Source organism: Carlito syrichta, unplaced genomic scaffold (assembly GCF_000164805.1).
Source record: "Carlito syrichta isolate Samal-C Ts95f unplaced genomic scaffold, Tarsius_syrichta-2.0.1 Scaffold135706, whole genome shotgun sequence".
In the NCBI taxonomy this organism is placed as follows: Eukaryota; Metazoa; Chordata; class Mammalia; order Primates; family Tarsiidae; genus Carlito; species Carlito syrichta.
The window spans coordinates 187,030-205,594 of record NW_007079802.1 but is presented as its reverse complement, the minus strand read 5'-3'; the positions used below and the strand labels follow the sequence as shown (position 1 = coordinate 205,594).

The following is an 18,565-nucleotide window of genomic DNA, read 5'->3' as shown; positions in this document are numbered from 1 at the left end:
CTGGATGTCCAGTCGTGCCTTTATGTCACTTAAGCAACTACATTCTCTGTAGTTAGGCCATCTACTGATACACAGTTAGTCCCTACAACATTTTTTCTTTTTTTTTGAGCTGGGGTCTTACTCTGCCGCCCAGGCTGGAATGCAGTGGCACAAGCATGGCTCCACAGCCTCAACCTCCCAGGCTCAGGCAATCCTTCTGCCTCAGCCTCCCAAGTAGCTGGGACTACACGTGCATGTCAGTATACTCGGATAATTTTTATTTGCTTTTGTTTTTTTGTAGAGATGAGGTCTCGCTATATTGCCCAGGCTGGTCTGGAACTTCTGAATTCAAGCAATCCTCCCTCCTCGGCCTCCCAGAGTGCAGGGATTACAGGCATGAGTCACCATTCCAGGATTTTTTTTTTTTTTAATCATGCAGATGTAAAAACCTATCTTCAACTTTTAAATGGATATTTCTCTGCCTGAAAACAAAGTTGAAGTGTTCTTTTGGAGCACCTTGAAAACAATAAGAACTGTAGACACAGTATTTGTTGTGCCAAGAACATCTCATCCAGAGTTTTCCAAAGGGAGGATATTGACGGGGAAACATGAAATTCAGAGAGACAGCCGGGCACTGTGGCTCACGCCTATAATCCCAGCACTTTGGGAGGCAGAGGCAAGAGGATTGCCTGAGCCCAGGGGTTTGAGACCAGCCTGAGCAACTCGGCAAGACCTTGTCTCTACAGTAATTCAAAAAATTAGCCAGGTGTGGTGGTGTGTATCGGTGGTTTCAGCTATTTGGAAGGCTGAAGTGGGAGGATCTCCTGAGCCCAGCAGGTCGAGACTATGGTGACCATGAGTGTGGCACTGCACTCCAGCCGACAACAGAGTGAGACTCAAACTGGGAAAAAAAAAAAAAAAGAGGCTGGGCTCGGTGGCTCAGCCTGTAATCCCAGCGCTTTGGGAGGCCGAGGTGAGTGAATTGCCTGAACCCACGGGCTCAAGACCCGCCCGGGCAACTTGGCGATACCTCATCTCTACAGTAAATCAAAAACTAGCTGGGTGTGGTAGCACGCACCTGTAGTTCCGGTTACTTGGAAGACTCAGGCAGAAGGATCGCCGCAGCCCAGCAGGTTGAGGTTGCAGTGGCCGGGAGCGTACTACTGCACTCCAGTCTGGGCGACAGGGTGAGACTCCAACTCAAAAAAAAAAAAAAGAAAGAAATTCAGAGAGACAAAGACACTGGCCCAGGCCACACAGCTGGATGCGCAGCATCAGGGCTGGACCTGTGTCTGCTTTGTGATTCTGCCTTGTAGGATGTTGACCCAAGTGCATTTGCCCTTCCAGGAAAACTTTTTCCCTTGGAATGTTAAAGTATTTGTCTAGGCTCCATGTGCTACTAGATCAACTTTGGTTTTCTACTTTGTCAGTTATATCTTTCTGAAAGTGATCCTTCCAGCCTAGCCTTTTGGGGAGGTCACAGACTCCTCACATATCCATTGAGAGCCCTGGCATCTTTCCACAGGAAAATGCATACCCACAAATATGTGCACCCAACATCAGTGGCATCCCAGGCCCCCACAGGGTTCAGAACTGCATATCCAGACTTTGGGGTTACATTTTGTCCACCAAATGACCATCACGCTGCTGGTGTGCCACGACCACACCCTGCTCCTGGCGTTGTGGGATTTTCCGTCCCAGCCTTTCATTAGAACAAAGGAGTCAAAAGTGGCCTGGGACAGGAAAAGCAGTAGCTGAGTCTGTTGCCTGGTGGGTCCCTCACAAGCCACACCAGGGAGGAGGGCTGGGCACAAATCAGTCCTGCCCAGGGGTGAATCCACAGGGCTCCAAGGAAGCCCCAAGTTCTCACACGTTGGCTGCATCTTTTGGATCAAATGGATGCAATTCTCTAAAGCAGGATCTGCTAAACACTGGACAAATGAATCCTGGAAACCAACTGGTGATTTTTCTCACTGGATAAACAATATTCATCTCTTAGGTATTTCTGGGAATAGTCATTCTGTCTTCATTCAGTGTCTATTGACCACCTACTCTGTGCAGGACCATGTGGGGTCCCGTGTTAAAATAAGTAAATAGCCACCCCTTATGGTTAAATGTAGGCCTCCATGGTGCGAGAACAATTGGACATCCACATGCAACAAAGTGAGTCTAGACTCAGACCTCATACTCTCTTGAAAAACTAATTCAAAATGGATCACAGACCTAAATGTAAAACGCAGAACTACAAAAGTCCTAGAAGATAATATAAGAGAAAAATCTAGATGACCTTGGGTTTGGCAATGACTTTTTAGAACAAGACCAAAGGCACTAGATGTGAAATAACTGATAAGCTCAACTTCATTAAAAGTAAGCATTTCTGTTTTGCAAAAGATACTGTCTTTTGTTTTTTGAGTTGGAATCTCACTGTCACCCAGGCTGGAGTGCGGTGGCATGCTCGCAGCCATCGCAGCCTCAATCTGCTAGACTCAGGCACTCCTTCCGCCTCAGTCTTCCAAGTAGCTGGAACTACATGCACCACCACGTCCTGCTAATTTTTTTATTTTTTGTAGAGATGAGGTCTTGCCAAGTTACCCAGGCTGGTCTTGAATCTTTGGGCTCAGGCAATCCTCCCACCTCCACCTCCCAAAGTGCTGGGATTACAGGTGTGAGTCACCATGCCGGGCAAGATTCTGTTAAGAGAATAAAAGACAAGCCCAAGCCACATACTGGAAGAAAGTATTAACCAAAGACATCCGATAAAGGACTGTTATCCAGGCCAGGGGCGGTGGTTCATGCCTATAATCCCAGCACTTTGGGAGGCCGAGGTGAGGGGATTGCCTGAGCCTACGGGTTCGAGACCACCCTGGGAAACTTGGTGAGACCTTATCTCTACAATAAATAAATAAATAGCCAGGTATGGTGGCATGTGCCTGTAATTCCAGCTACTTGGAAGGCTGAGGTGGAAGGATCGCTGGAGCCCAGCAGGTCGAGGCTGCAGTGGCCGTGAACATGCCACTGCACTCCAGCCTGGGCAACAGAGTGAGACTCCAACTCAAAAAAACAAAAACAAAACAAAACTTATTCAAAATAGACAACTCTTAAAATAGTAAGAGGACAACCCAATTACAAAATGGGTCAAAGACCTTAACAGACACCTCAACAAGGGAAGCAGATAAATGTATGAGAAGGTGCCCCACATCAGATATCATCAGGGAAGTGACAATAGACACTACTGGATACCTGTAAGAATGGCCAAAATTCAAAAAACAACACCAAATGCTGACGAGGATGTGAGCAACCAGAACTCTCATTCACTGCTGTTGGAAATAAAAGATATTACGTACAGCTATTTTGGAAAACAATGTGACAGTTTCTTTAAAAATAAAGCATAGCCCAGGTGTGGCTCACTCCTGTAATCCTAGCACTTTGGGAGGCTGAGGTAGGAGGATCGCTTGAAGCCAGGAGTTTGAGACCAGCCTGGGCAAAATAACGAGACCCTATCTGTAAAGAAAAAAAAGAAATAACATAATCTGCCATATGATTCAGCAATTACACACCTTAGTACTTACCCAAAGGAGTTGAAGACTTGTGTCCACGCAGATAGATGTTTGCAGCATATATAGGAAGATAGATATATAAAATATGTATATAATTGCCAAATCTTGGAAGCACCGAGATGGCCTTCAGTAGATTAATGGATAAATAAACTAGCTCATCCAGACAATGGGCTATTTTTCCATGCTAAAAAGAAATGAGCTAGCAAGCCAGGAAAAGTCACGGCGGAAACTTAATGCATACCACTAAGTGAAGGAAGCCAATCCGAGGAGGCTACCTACTGCAGGACTCCAACTGTATGACATTCTGGAAGAAGTAAAACTATGGCGACGGCAAAAAGATCAGTGGTTGGCGGGGCTGGAGCAAGGAAGGGATGAACAGGCATGAGCAAGTAGAGCATGGGGGATGTTTAGGCAGTGAAACTCTGTGTGATACTGTCATGATGGACATTCTACACTGGTCCAAACCCATAGAATGTGCAGCACCAGGAGGGAGCCCTCATGTCAACTCTGGACTCCGGGTGATCATGACGTGTCAGTGTAGGTTTGCCAAGTGTAACAAAGGCACCACCCTACGGGGGTGGACATTGGCGGGGAGACTGTGCGTGAAGGGGCAGGACAGAGGAGTGGGAAACCTTGCACCTTCCTCTGATCTTGCTGTGAACCTAAAACTGCTTTTAAAAAGTAAATGTAAGGCTGGGCTCGGTGGCTCAGCCTGTCATCCCAGCACTTTGGGAAGCTGAGGTGAGAGGATCGCCTGAACCCAGGGATTCAAGACCAGCCTGGGCAACTTGGCGAGACCTCGTCTCTACAATAAATTAAAAGTTTAGCCAGGCATGCCTGTGGTTCCAGCTACTTGGAGGGCTGAGGTGGAAGGATCGCCTGAGCCCAAAAGGTGGAGGCTGCGGTGGCCGTGAGCATGCCACTGCATTCCAGCCTGGGCGACAGAGTGAGACTCTGACAAAAAAAAAAAGGATATGTAAAAAAGTCGGCCTCCTTTCCCTCGTCCCTCCCTTGCTTCTTTCTGCACCCGCGCCTTCCATCCCTTTCCTCAATAACACCATCATGAACATCCTTGACACAAAACGTCTCCACTGTCCCCTTCCCCCACTACACCCTGTCCCCTGCCCAGTTCAGAATTACTTCCTTCATTTAGAAGAGTTCTCAGAGTTGGGCTAGCTGGGCAATTTCCTCTTGTACCCACCCCATGCCCCTTCCCTCTGTCCTGGCTCCTCCATCCCACCTTTCTCCAGCCTCTCTGCCCACTGTGCCTCATGAAGACCCAGACGCTGGCGAGGCCATGGCCGGTGAGCAAGACACAGGTTGCAGACTGGGCACCGGGCTGCCAGGCCCGTCTCTGCAGGGGACTGTGTAGTGGCTGAAGCCGCCATCTGGATGTCTCCGGGGCCAGGTGACCTCAGGGGTGGCTGAGCTTGCAGGCACCACCTCTAGGGTTTGCTCACGGTGGTCTTTCACTTTTCACAGCCTCTTCTGGCTACCAGAGTCACACGGGTTCACAGAAAGCATCAGTGGCAGCATCTGCTGACCTCCTCCCTCTGCTCTTGTCTCTCTCCCTCCCTGCCTCGGTTTCTCTCTGCCCCGGGACCTTTGCTTGGGCCCTTTCTTTCCTCAGGGAAGCCCTCAAGGCTGGACTAGAGCACCCCCGCTTTGACCACTCCCGTGCCCACCCAGGATCTCTTGTCCCCTCCCAGATGGTGATGGTGACACCTCCCAGATGATGACATGCCGGATGGTGACACCTCCCTCCCCCACACCCTTGCGTGGGGTTGCCTTGTGCTGCCCTGGGCCCTGCACCCAGCTTAGACTGTGCTCAGTGGGCCCTCAGTGAGATGACAGGGGTCAGCCACACGGGTGCCCAGTGGCATACGCCCTCTCTGTCCCAGAAGTCACATGCCCGGTCCCCTGTGAACTCCCTCCACAGGGCCCGGGACAGGCAGGGCATGGAGACGAAACCGGTTATTTCTCTGAGGGTGACACCAAGCCCTGTGAATGAGCCAGGAGGCAGGGACCTTGGCCCTCGAAGTCTCCCACCCTGCCACCTGCCTCTGTTCCCAGGTAGACAGTAACCTGCACAGGTGTGCTGTGGACACCCGGGCACCCATGAGCAGTCAGCCCTGGGAAAGATGGGACGTCACTACACCGGTGTGTGCATGTGTGTGCGCATGTGTGTGTCCCTGAGAGCGCATGCACAAGCATACGACCTTGGCTCCGGCTCCATAAATACCTGGGGTCCAGAGGGAGGGCCACCCAGAGGCAGACACGCACCATGGGGCGACTGGAGCTGGTTGTCTTGAGCCTCGCCTGCTGCTGGGCGGTGGCGAGCTCCGCCAAGGTAGGCAAGAGCAGAGGGGCCGGGGTCCACGCTCCTTTCCCAGACTGGATCTGTACACCGGGGGGGCTAGGGCCCAGAGGCGGGAAGACCGACAGTCACAGCAGAGAGAGCCCACCAGAGACAGAGAGCCCAGCAATGGTCCCACAGCGGTCCCTGGGATCTCACTTCACAGGTCCGCACTCCATCACGCGTTCACGTGGTAGCTCCGGCTGCTGGGCAACATACAGGGGGCCCAATTAAATTGGAACTTCAGATAAACCACGAGCAATTTCGGGTACGAGTCAGTCCCAGGTAATTTTTGGAACATACTTATGCTAAGCAGCGATTCATGGTTTATCTGAAATTTAGCTGTCACTGGGCCTCTTGAATTCTTGTTGGCGAAGTCTGGCGACCCTCCCCACAACATTCCTCAATGTTGTCCCCATCTCACAGAAGGGGAAACAGGTCCAGGGCAGACAGGCAGTTTGCCCAGCAACCACAGCCACCACCTTCTGGCCTGAAACCTGGGCTGCTCCATGTCAGGGGTCCAGCTTCGGCACACACTCCGTTTCTCGTTCCTCCCGAAAAGGATTTAGCCCTGTCTAGGGTGTGCCCAGCTCCTGCAAGAGGGAGAATCAGGAGGTTGCACGAGCTCCCCTGGGATATCTACAAAGTCTGCCCTTCAACTGTCCTCCCTGGGTGCCAGGAACAAGTCACAGGATCCCCCAAGAGCCACAGATAGACATACGGGTACCCGGTCCAGTTCCTGCCTCGGCAGGACTCGTGCAGGGGACCCCGGACCCCCACCACACTGTTGTCCCACCTGCTGCCTCAGGCCCTAGAGACCCCTCCAGCCAGCCTGTGCCCCATGCCCCCGCCCCTGGGACCCTTGAACCTAGTCCTGGGCTTCCTTAGCAGGGCGTTCACCCTCTTCTTGAGTTCCTTGTGGGGTGCTGAGAGGTCCCCCAGCAGCTCAATATCACCCCTCTGCACCCCACTCCAAGGCCCTCAGGCCAATTTCAGTCACAGGGAGATGCTTCTCAGAGATGACTTCCCCTCCCCAGGGACTGACTTGGCCCTCTGTCCCTGCCCCAAGGCATTAGGAATGGGGTTGGCTGGAACAAGAAGGTGTTACCCAAGACGCCTGCAGGTGTTGCTTTTGGCTTCTTCCTTTCTGGTTCCAACTCGCCTTTATACTAGCCATCAGCCTAGAATTCAAAGGGCTGCTGGGACCGACTGGGCCTGAGGGTGTGGGGCCGCCTGCCCTTCCCCACTTGGTACCCGGCACAGGGGAGAGCCAGGAAGCAGTGACCCTGCCCCTGCCTTTCCTCCTGTGCTTGTCCAGGACAGACGAGGTGGTCCTGGGACAGACTGCTGCTTCCCAGCAGGTTACGTCAGCCAGGAAGCCCTGAGCCTCAGTTTCCTCAGGGACAGAGGGCAAATGAGCCTCAACTCCCAGATCCCTCATGGGGATGGATGCCTTGGCTCGTGGCAGTGGTTCTCAGGGCCCAGGGCGGAGTAAGGAGATCCCCGGTGAAGTCTTTTCCAGGAGGGAGCACAGGGGCTGTGAGCACTTGGGCATCGGGTCACCAGCTCCGTGCCTAGCCTGCTAGGTACTTGTGGGGTGCTGAGAGGTCCCCCAGCAGCTCAATATCGCCCCTCTGCACCCCACTGCAAGAGGGAGAATCAGGAGGCTGCACGAGCTCCCCTGGGATATCTACAAAGTCTGCCCTTCAACTGTCCTCCCTGGGTGCCAGGAACAAGTCACAGGATCCCTGGGGGAGACAGGGGAGGAGAAAGAAAGAGGGACCCTCCCCTCGGGAAGGTATGAGACATGCAGTGTACACCGAGCAGCTACTACTACTGGCGGCTGGACAAACAGGTCACAAGGAGACACTATTTTCTCTCAGCTTATAGATGGGGAACCAGGCTCAAAGTCACAGCTAGACAGACAGCCATACCCAATACCAAGCCTCCACCCTGCCTCTCGGATGGCTCCCTTTAAGGCCTGAGAAGGCTGGTTGAACTGTTTCCTCTGAGGTCTGGGGAGCAGGACCGCCCCAGAAGCAGGATGGGAAGCAGTAAGCTGGCTCCCCAAGCCCACAGGCAAGTGGCAGGGCTTTGTTCCCCTTGGACGCTGTCTCTGGGGAGACTTGCGAAGTTCGCCCATCCAGATTTGGGCCCACCAGGCCTGGGCCTGCCTGACCCACCCATGTCTCCCTCCCAGCTGGGCGCCGTGTACACAGAAGGTGGTTTCGTGGAAGGCGTCAACAAGAAGCTTGGTCTCTTGGGTGACTCGGTGGACATCTTTAAGGGCATCCCCTTCGCTGCCCCCACCAAGGCCTTGGAGAACCCCCAGCGACACCCTGGCTGGCAAGGTGGGAGCAGATGGGCGCCGGGCAGCCCTGCGGCGGGGGTGGTGTGGGCGGCCGCAGTCCTCACGCCAGCCCCTCCCACCGCCTGCAGGGACCCTGAAGGCCAAGAGCTTCAAGAAGCGATGCCTGCAGGCCACCATCACCCAGGACAACACCTACGGGGATGAAGACTGCCTGTACCTCAACATCTGGGTCCCCCAGGGCAGGAAGCAAGGTCTGGCTCCCTTCCCCCACTCCCCAAGGGCGGCCTGCCTCAGGGGTGCGTGCCTGCAATCCCAGCACTTTGGGAGGCCAAGGCGGGAGGGTTGCTTGAGCTCCGGAGTTTGAGATGAGCCTGGACAACATGACCAGACCTGTCTCCACAAAAAATTTAAACAAGGAGCCACGTATGGTGGTGCATGTCTATAGTCTCAGCTACTTGGGAGGTGGAGGCAGGAGGATGACCCGAGGTCGAGGCTGCGGTGAGCTATGATTATGCCTCGGCACTCCAGCCTTGGTGACAGAGTGAGACCTCGACTCAGAAACACACAAACAAAACCCTAAGGGAAACTCCCAAGCAGTCAGCGCCCTGCCCTGCTCCTGGCTTGGGTCTGGGGGCCGCAGAGCTGAACTTCCCTGCAGTCCTGCAGAGGCAGGAGGGGTCTCCCATTGCAGGACCCCAGCCTGGGGCAGAGTGCCTTGGAGGTCCTCCCCCAGTGCCTGCTGCGTGGGGGTAGGGGACCGGCTGGGCAAAGGGTCCAGGGGGGCATCTGGGGTCACCAGCCTCTTCCCCATCCCAGTCTCCCGGGACCTGCCTGTCATGATCTGGATCTACGGAGGTGCCTTCCTCATGGGGGCCGGCCACGGGGCCAACTTCGGCAACAACTACCTGTATGACGGGCAGGAGATCGCCACGCGTGGCAACGTCATTGTGGTCACTTTCAACTACCGTGTCGGCCCCCTTGGCTTCCTGAGCACTGGGGACGCCAATCTGCCAGGTACGTGGATGCCTTCAGCCCTGGGGGTGGGACGGCGAGTGTGCTGAGCCCCCTCCGCCCACACCACTCCTGGGGGTCACTCAGAAAGGCCCGGAAGCTGGAGTCGAATGGTGAGATACGGGAGCCCCCTGGCAGCCCTAGCGAAACAGGAGGCTGAGGAGCAGACAGGCAGCAGGCAGACCGAGGTTCAGAGAGAGATCAGGGGAGAAGGGACAGGGAGGCTGAGTGGGAGACAGAAAGTGACACACTGAGGCAGAGATACCCAAGGACATGAGAGAGGGGGAGGAGGAGAGACGAACGTCCCGTCCCTGTCCCGAGCCCCACTCCCTGATACCTGCCCTTCCCAGCCTCCCGGGGACCCGCCATTTGCCATCCGGGGCTCGGGACCCCCTAGCCCTGACCCTAGCCCATCAGATGCCCCCAGCAGGCGTGAAGTGTGAGTGGGTGCTCTGGGTGGCGGGATGGGGTCTCGAGGTGGGGGGCACCTCCCAGGAGGATCTCAATACTGCTGAGGACGTTTCCATCCCTCTCATGTGGACTTGCACCCACAACATGCTGGGCCACGTCCCCCGCCAGCCCCGCGAAGGGCCCTGAATGATGGCCCCTGCCCCTGCCTCGCCCCCAGGTAACTATGGTCTTCGGGACCAACACATGGCCATCGCATGGGTGAAGAGGAACATCGTGGCCTTCGGCGGGGACCCCAACAACATCACCATCTTTGGGGAGTCAGCTGGAGCTGCCAGTGTCTCTCTGCAGGTCTGGGGACCCCTGGAGGGGAGGGCCTGTCCCAAGGGCTTGGGAGGGAGCTCAGGGGGACAGGAGGATGGAAAGAGGAGAGTGGGGTGGGAGCTGAGGCGTGGGGGTATCCTTGATGAAGCCCGGGGAGGGAGGCGTGGGGTACAGCCTTGGTGACAGGACTTCTGGGGGTTGCAGACCCTCTCCCCCTACAACAAGGGCCTCATCCGGCGAGCCATCAGCCAGAGTGGTGTGGCGCTGAGCCCCTGGGTCATCCAGAAGAACCCACTCTTCTGGGCCAAAAGGGTAAGTGGCCGGGGAAGGGGTAGGTGGGGGAGGGGTGGACAGGGGCGGGGCTCCGTTTAGACACCCAGTTGGGGGTCTGCCTCATTTCCATTCTCTATCCTGAACCCCATCCTTGCTCCCAAATGGCTCTGTGCCCCGAGCCTCGGCCTTACCTACCTACCTTTCCCTGCCTGCAGGTGGCCGAAAAGGTAGGCTGCCCCGTGGACGATACCGCCCGGATGGCCAAGTGTCTGAAGGTCACTGACCCCCGAGCCCTGACACTGGCCTATAAGATGCCCCTGGCAGGCATGGAGTGTAAGTGGGTGCTCTGGGTGGGGGATGGGGTCTCGAGGTGGGAGGACACCTCCCAGCAGGAAAGGGGAGTGCCCTGCAGAAGAGAAGAAGGTGCCAGGGCTGGGGCCTGGCCTGTCACCAACTAGCTGGTGTCCCTAGGCAGCTCGCTGCCACCCCAACCCCTGCAGGTCCCAGTTGTCCCAGCTGTAAGGGAAGGAAGGAGCCATTTTTCTTATCCTCCACGAGTCACAGACACTCCCCCAACCCCTTGCTTTTTTTTTAGTCGGAGTCTCGCTTCTGTCACCACGTCTGGAGTACAGTAGCATACAATCTCAGCTTCCCAAAGCCTCAACCTCCTGGACTCAGGTGATCCTCCTCCCTCAGCCTTCTGAGTAGTGGGGACTACAGGTGCGTGACATCACACCTGGCTACTGTTTTGTAGAGATGAGGTCCTGTTATGTTGCCCAGGCTGGTCTAGAACTCCTGACCACAAGTGCTCCTCCCATCTCGGCCTCCCAGAGTGCTAGGATTATAAGTGTGAGCCATCCTACCCAGCTAGACATCCCCCTTTAAGAAACTGATGACAGGCCAAGCGCAGTGGCTCACGCCTGTAATTCCAACACTTTGGGAGTCAGAGGTGAGAGGATTGCCTAAGCCAAGGGGTTTGAGACCAGCCCGGACAACTTGGTGACACCTCGCCTGTACAGTAAATAAAAAACTTAGCCAGGCGTGGTGGCACATGCCTGTGGTTCCAGCTACTCGAAAGACTGAGGTAGAAGGATCATCTGAGCCCAGCAGGTCGAGGCTGCGGTGGCCACAAGTGTACTCCAGGCTGGGCAACAGAGTGAGACTCCAACGCAAAAAAAAAAAAAAAAAAAAAAGAAACAGATGAGCATTTGGCTTCTTCCCCTCCCCACACAATGCAAACATATATAGTCATTTTCATGTAGTTTTAGGGAGAGTCACAGACCCCAGACCAAGAGGCTTTGTAGATAACTACTCATTCATTCATTCAGCACTTACTGAGTACCTACTGTAGCGTTTGGCCCTTGCTGCTCGATTATTCTGTACCCCGGGAAGGCCTGGGGACCCCTTCGGCAAATACCCAGAAATGTCAGCCTCGTCAGCTTGGGGGGCTGTGGCTATCTCTTGTGCGTTCTTCTAAGGTGAAGTACAACGAAGCTCTATTGTTTGTTTCTTTAGCTAATGTGAGTTAAACAGTAGGCTCCAGGCAAGACACCACCAAACAAACAAGATGGCCCCGAAGGAACCATAGCTGGAAGGAACATGGGCTGTCCTGGGTCTAATGACCGCCGGTGCCTACCTTGCCCCTACCAGCCGCGTGGTCCTCTGAGGGCCAGTCCAGGGGTTCTGTAGGGCAAGGCAGACCTTGCACAATTTTTGGCAAATAGACTAGAACCCAGCCCCGAGAGAGGGTGTCTCCTTCTCTATCGGGGCCCTCAGCTGAGGAGAGGGAGGGTCTGACACGGAAGCCCTAGACCAGTGGTTCTCAACCTGGGGACAGCCTGGGGTCATGGGGCAAAGTCTGGAGACATCTGTGACTGTCGCAGCCGGGGAGGGAAGTGCTACTGACTCCTGGTGGGTCGGGGCCAGGGATACTGCTAAATGCCCTACACCGCATGGGATGCTCCACGGCCCAGAACGATCCTGCCCCAGACGCTGCCCCCGGCACCAAGGCCGAGAAATCCTGTGTTAGATCAGAGAGGGGCAGAGATCTCAACTCCAGCCCCTAGGGGCAAGGTGAGCGTGAGAAGGTGCAAGAAAAACCTTTTGACTCTCCCACCCAGACCCCATGCTGCACTATCTGGGCTTTGTCCCTGTCATCGATGGAGACTTTATCCCCGATGACCCTGTCAACCTATATGCCAACGCCGCCGACATCGACTACATAGCAGGGACCAACAACATGGACGGACACATCTTTGCCACCATTGACATGCCGGCCATCAAAAAGGATAACAAGGAGGTCACAGAGTAAGTAAGCAGGGGCCACGGGACCCAGGGTGACACGGGCTGGAGGGCCCTTGGGAAGGAATTGCCTTGGGGAGGGGACAGCCCAGAGGCAGAAGGCGTTAGCTGGGTCATCGGGCATAAGACACACCAGTCGGGGTGGGTGTGCACTGGGAGAGTGTCATGTCTACTTGGTTCCCACAGTGAGGACTTCTACAAGCTGGTCAGCGGGCTCACCATCACCAAGGGGCTCAGAGGCGCCAAGTCCGCCTTTGATGTCTATACCGCGTCCTGGGCCCAAAACCCAACTCAAGAGACCAAGAAGAAGACCGTGGTGGACTTTGAGACCGACATCCTCTTCCTGGTGCCCACGGAGATCGCCCTGGCCCAGCACAGAGCCAATGCCAAGTGAGGATACGGGCAGGGGTGGCCCTCTGGGGGGCCCATGGAATGTGGCAACTTCCTGCTGAGGCCTCGCCGAGGGCAGCTCACAGGTGTCTGGGTTGCCTGGGAAAGCCGAACTTGAGTCCCCATCCATGCCTGCAGGATCCACTTTCCTGAGCTGGCTAGACTCTCGGGGGGCTCCTTTTACCTCCCAGCCTCAGGAGGTTTACAGAGCCCTCCCACAGCCCACTGCCCTGCCCAGCCCTATATCACACAGTCCTTCCCGTTGGAGAGCTCTTTTTGTTTGTTTTTTGAGTTGGAGTCTCACTCTGTCGCCCAGACTGGAGTGCGCCGTAGCTGCTCCCGGCCACCGCAGCCTCGGCCTGCTGGGCTCCGGCGATCCTTCCGCCTCAGCCTTCCGAGTAGCCAGAATTACAGGCATGCACCATCACACCCAACTGATTTTTTTATTTATTGTAGAGATGAGGTCTCGCTGCCCAGGCGGGTCTCGAACCCACAGGCTCAGGCAATTCACTCACCTCAGCCTCCCAAAGGTGCGGGATTACAGGCAGAGCCACCGAGCCCAGCTAAAAATTTTTTGTACAGACGAGGTTTCGCTATGTTGATCAGGCTGGTCTTGAACTCCTAGACTCAAGTGATGGGAGTGAGACTCCAACTCAAATAAATAAATAAACAAGCAAACACATAAATAAATAAATAATAAGCCATACATTTAGCTCTGAGCTTCCTGTCAGTCAAGGCAAAAACGGAAACAACTGAGGGTGTATACACCTTGTCCAATCAAATGAAGAATGCAAATTCACTTGGAGAGAAAAAGATCTTCCTTGACACTAAATTTGGGAGGAAGATCCTCAGAGTGTTTTACAGTGGTGAGGTAATAAATACAACCGAAATCGCAGCGCCCACAACTCCATGAGTTTGGTCCACAGCTTCCACTTCCCCGGTAAAGAATGGCAGTCTCTTTCAGTGAGTTCCACCGGCCCTTCCTTTTCCCAGGGCCCATCTCAGGGCTAGGCGTCCAAGGTGAGCACCCTGCCTACTCCCCCCCTCCAGGAGTGCCAAGACCTATACCTACCTGTTTGCCCACCCCTCTCGGATGCCCGTCTACCCCAAATGGGTGGGAGCCGACCACGCCGATGACATCCAGTACGTCTTTGGGAAGCCCTTCGCCACGCCCCTGGGCTACCGGCCCCAAGATAGGACCGTCTCCAAGGCCATGATCGCCTACTGGACCAACTTTGCCAGAACAGGGTAAGGTGTGGGGGGCACCCGGGGCCGAGAGCGTCCTGCCACCCGGCCCTGTTCCCTCCCTTGCCGGCTGGGGGACGGGCGTGTCGCTTAACCTCCCAAGCCTCGGCATCCCCGTAGTATGTGAGGATAAGAGCTCACATCGCCCACGTGCGTGCTCAGTCTGTGCCCAGGGCCAGCTGGGAGGGCAGGGGACTGCTCAGGCATGGAGGCAGAGCTGGGCATGGATCTCCAGCCCCCTGAGAGTCCCCAGCCTCCGCTCAGCCCCTTCTCACTCTGCAGGGACCCCAACATGGGCCACTCTGCCGTGCCCACGCACTGGGAACCCTACACCACGGAGAACGGCAACTACCTGGAGATCACCAAGAAGATCAACGGCAGCTCCATGAAGCAGCAGCTGCGGACCCACTACTTGCGCTACTGGACACTCACCTACCAGGCGCTGCCCACCGTGACCGGCGATGGGGCCACCCCTGAACCCCCCATGGGAGATTCTGAGGCCGCCCCCGTGCCTCCCACTGGGGACTCCGAGGCTGCCCCTGTCCCCCCCACGGGAGACTCTGAGGCCGACCCCGTGCCCCCCACAGATGACTCCGAGGGGGCTCAGATGCCCACAGTCATTGGCTTCTAGTCCCCATGAGCCTCGGTCCCAAGAGGCCACAAGGGTGGGACCCCAGGGCCCTCTTCCCCTCCTGGGCTCTTCCTGAATAAAACTTCATCTTTCTGTCTGGCGTCTTCCTCTGCTCTTGAGACCCAGCCAGAGGAAGCCGGGGCCCTCAGTCACCCTGCCATCCCCAAGCACTGGCGAGACCTCAACTCTGCAATGAACCAAAAAGTAAACCAAAAAAGCACTGGGCACGACACGTCACCGCATCGTCTCCGTCTGTCCCCAGGCTCTGGGATGTTGACCGTACTAGCCTCATTTTTAAATTTAATTTTATTTTATGTATTTTTTTTTAACCAGTGAACCAAGACACATTTTATTTTATTTCTTTATTTTTTTGAGTTGGAGTCTCACTCTGTCGCCCAGACTGGAGTGTAGAGGCTGCGCCTGGCCACCGCAGCCTCCACCTGCTGGGCTCCGGTGATCCTTCTGCCTCAGTCTTTCAAATAGCTGGAACTAACAGGCGTGCGCTACCACACCCGGCTGATTTTTTTGATTTATTGTAGAGATGCGGTCTCACCAAGTTGCCCAGGCGGATCTTGAACCCGCAGGCTCAGGCAATCTACTCACCTCAGCCTCCCAAAGCGCGGAATTACAGGCTGAGCCACCAAGTCCCCGGCTCAAGACACATTTTAATTCGTTGATTTGAGAGAGAAAGATGTCATGTGTTACTTCTCTAGCCTCAAAAAATTCCCCCAGATTTTTTAATTTTAATTTTTGAATTAGAGTTTCACTCTGTTGCCCAGGCTAGAGTGCAGTGGCACCCTCATGGCCACACCAGCCTCGACCCGCTGGATCCAGGCGATCCTTCTGCCTCAGCCTTCCAAGTAGCTGAAATTACAGACACATGCCACCACACTCGACTAATTTTTTGATTTATTGTAGAGATGAGGTCTCACCAAGCTGCCCAGACTAGTCTCGAACCTGTGGGTTCAGGCAATCCTCTCACCTCAGCCTCCAAAGTGTGGGATTATAGGCATGAGCCACTGTGCCTGCCCTAGTTAGGCTCATTTTAAAGAGGAGGAAGTGGGTGCAGAGGTGTTCAGTGGCAGACCCAGGTACCCAGCTCTCCAAAGCCACCCCTCCCTGCGCCAGGCTGCTGGTTCCTGGGGGTAAGGAGACCTAGGCTTTGCCCTACACAGTGGGCAGGGTGAGTAGTAGCAGCAGTCGGAGAGGGTCTTGGGCTTTGCCCATCCCACCTCTGCAAGATCCGAGCCTGGTCACTAAGCTAAGCACTTGACCAGCCTTGCCTCACTGTGGCTTTGTGAGATGGGAGCTGTGCTACTCCCATGTTTGACTTCTACAGATTTTTCTTTTTTTTGAGTCGGAGTCTCACTCTGTCACCCAGGCTGGAGTGCAGTGGCACGCTCACGGCCACCACAGCCTCGACCTGCTGAGCTCAGGTGATCCTTCAGCCTCAGCCTTGCCGGTAGCTGGGACTACAGTGGCACGCCACCACACCCAGCTACTTTTTAAAATTTATTTTAGAGGCAGGGTGAAGTGGCTCACGCCTATAATCCAAGCACTTTGGGAGGCCGAGGTGAGAGGGTTGCCTGGCCCAGGGGTTCAAGACCAGCCAGGGCAACTAGGCAAGACCTCGTCTCTACAATAAATTAAGAAAAATTAGTTGGGCGTGGTGGCACACACCTGTACTTCCGGCTACTTGGAAGGCTGAGGCAGAAGGATTGCCTCAGCTCAGCAGGTTGAGGCTGTGGTGACTGGGAGTGTGGCACTGCTCTCCAGCCTGGGCGACAGAGTGTGACTCTGACTCAAAAAAAAAAAAAAAATTATTGTAGAGGCAAGTTCTTGTCAAGTTGCCCAAGCTGGTCTCTCAAACCCCTGGACTCAGGCAATCCTCTTGCCTCCACCTCCCAAAGTGCTGGCATTACAGGAGTGAGCCATCACACCTGGTCAGATTTCTCTTTTCTTTTCTTTTTCGTTTTTTTTTTAATCGAGTTCTTATTCTGTTGCCCAGGCTGGAGTGCAGTAGCACCATCATGGCTCACAGCAGCCTCAACCTCCTGGGCTCAAGTGATCCTTCCATCTCAGCCTCCTGAGTAACTGGGACTACAGATGTACACCACCTTGTCTGGCCAAATTTTTAAAAGTTTTTTAGGGCTGGGTGTGATGTCTCACGCCTATAATTCTAGCACTTTAGAAGGCCACAGGTTAGAGACCAGCCTGGGCAACTTGACGAGACCTCATCTCTACAATAAATAAATCAATCAATAAATAAATAAATAAAAATAAGCCTGGTGTGGTGGCGTGCGGCTGTAGTTCCAGCTACTTAGAGGCTGAGGCAGAAGGATCAACTGAGCCCAACAGGTCGAGGCTGTGGTGGCCACGAGCGTGCCACTGCACTCCAGGCTGGAAGACAGAGTGAGACTCCAATTCAAAAAAAAAAAAAAAGTTTCCTGGTAGATACAGTGTCTTGCTATTTGCCCTGGCTGGTCTCGAACTCCTGGGCTCATGCAATCCTCTCGCCTTGACCTCGCCTTGACCTGGGATTGTAGGTGTGAGCCACAGTCTCTGGCCCCCTTTACAGATATTTAGAGGGAAATGGGGCCTTGAGAGGAGGCCACGTGCTGAAGGCCACTCAGAGCAAGAATTCAATGAGACTCCAGAGCCAGTGCTGGGATCAGTGCCAGGGTTTTCGTCCCCATCCCCCATCTACCTTCTAAACAGCCACGGTGGAGTGGGATGGGACTCAGAAACAAGAGAGAAGATTCTTTTTTATTTTTTTGAGTTGGAGTCTCACTCTGTCACCCAGACTGGAGTGCAGTGACATGATCATGGCTCACCATGCCTGGACTTCCTGGGCTCAGATGATCCTTATGCCTCAACTTACTGAGTAGCTGGGACTACAGGTGATCGCACCATGCCCGGCTAATTTTTTTTTTTTTTTTTTTTTGTAGAGATGAGGGCTTTCTATGTTGCCTAGGCTGATCTCAAACTCCTGGCCTCAAGAGATCTTCCGACCTCAGCCTCCCAAAATGCTGGGATAGCAGGCATAAGCTGGGTGGATAGCACCCTGGCTGGGTGGATGGATTAATGGGTTATACTGGGAGGGGAGCTGGTGGCTTTATAAAAGAAAGAGAGACCTGAGATAGCACATTGGCACACCTAGCTCCCTTGCCATGAGATGCTCTGTGCTACCGTGGAGAGACCCTTCCAGCAAGTCCCTTCCAGCAGAGTCCCTTCCAGCAAGAAAGCCCTCACCAGATGTGACCCCTCAACCTTGGACCCACCAGTCTCCATAACTGTAAGAAATAAGTTCCTTTTCTTTATAAATCACCCAATTTCAGATATTCTGTTTCAAGCAATGAAAAACAGACTAAAATAGCTTTCCCGGCTGAGGTGAGTGCTGTCCTGAGTCTGGGTGGCACCAGCGGCTGTTGGGAAGGCGGGACAACTCAGAATCGCCCTGCAGTCTATCTGGCTTTTGACTTTACAGACTGCAGCCAGAGGATGAAGTTGAAAGAACGTGCAAGGGAAAGGCTGGAGGTGGTCCAGGTCCTGCCGGCTCCCTGCTGATTAGGTGCTAATACTGTAGCTCCCAGTTGCAGGAAGCCCAGGAGGGCCCTCGGGTGAGTTCAGGACTGTGCATGTTCGCCACCCGGATGGTATGTGTTTCAGCATTTCATTGGTAAGGTCTTGGTGGCATCCCTCCTCTTCCCCCACGCTGCATCTTTTTTTTTTTTGAGTTGGAGTCTCACTCTGTCACCCAGACTGGAGTGCAATGGCCG

At 54.5% G+C, this 18,565-nt stretch overlaps 1 protein-coding gene across 1 annotated transcript; it reads left to right on the top strand.

Moving 5' to 3' along the window:
• Window positions 1-5,801: 5,801 nt before the first annotated feature.
• Window positions 5,802-14,786, top strand: CEL (carboxyl ester lipase). The gene is made up of 11 exons (XM_008049522.1): window positions 5,802-5,886; window positions 8,093-8,243; window positions 8,332-8,454; window positions 9,020-9,217; window positions 9,843-9,973; window positions 10,151-10,258; window positions 10,435-10,552; window positions 12,340-12,526; window positions 12,707-12,910; window positions 13,961-14,158; window positions 14,438-14,786. The coding sequence occupies exons 1-11, from the start codon at window positions 5,821-5,823 to the stop codon at window positions 14,784-14,786; spliced, it is 1,833 nt and encodes a 610-aa protein (XP_008047713.1). The 5' UTR covers window positions 5,802-5,820.
• Window positions 14,787-18,565: the final 3,779 nt, after the last annotated feature.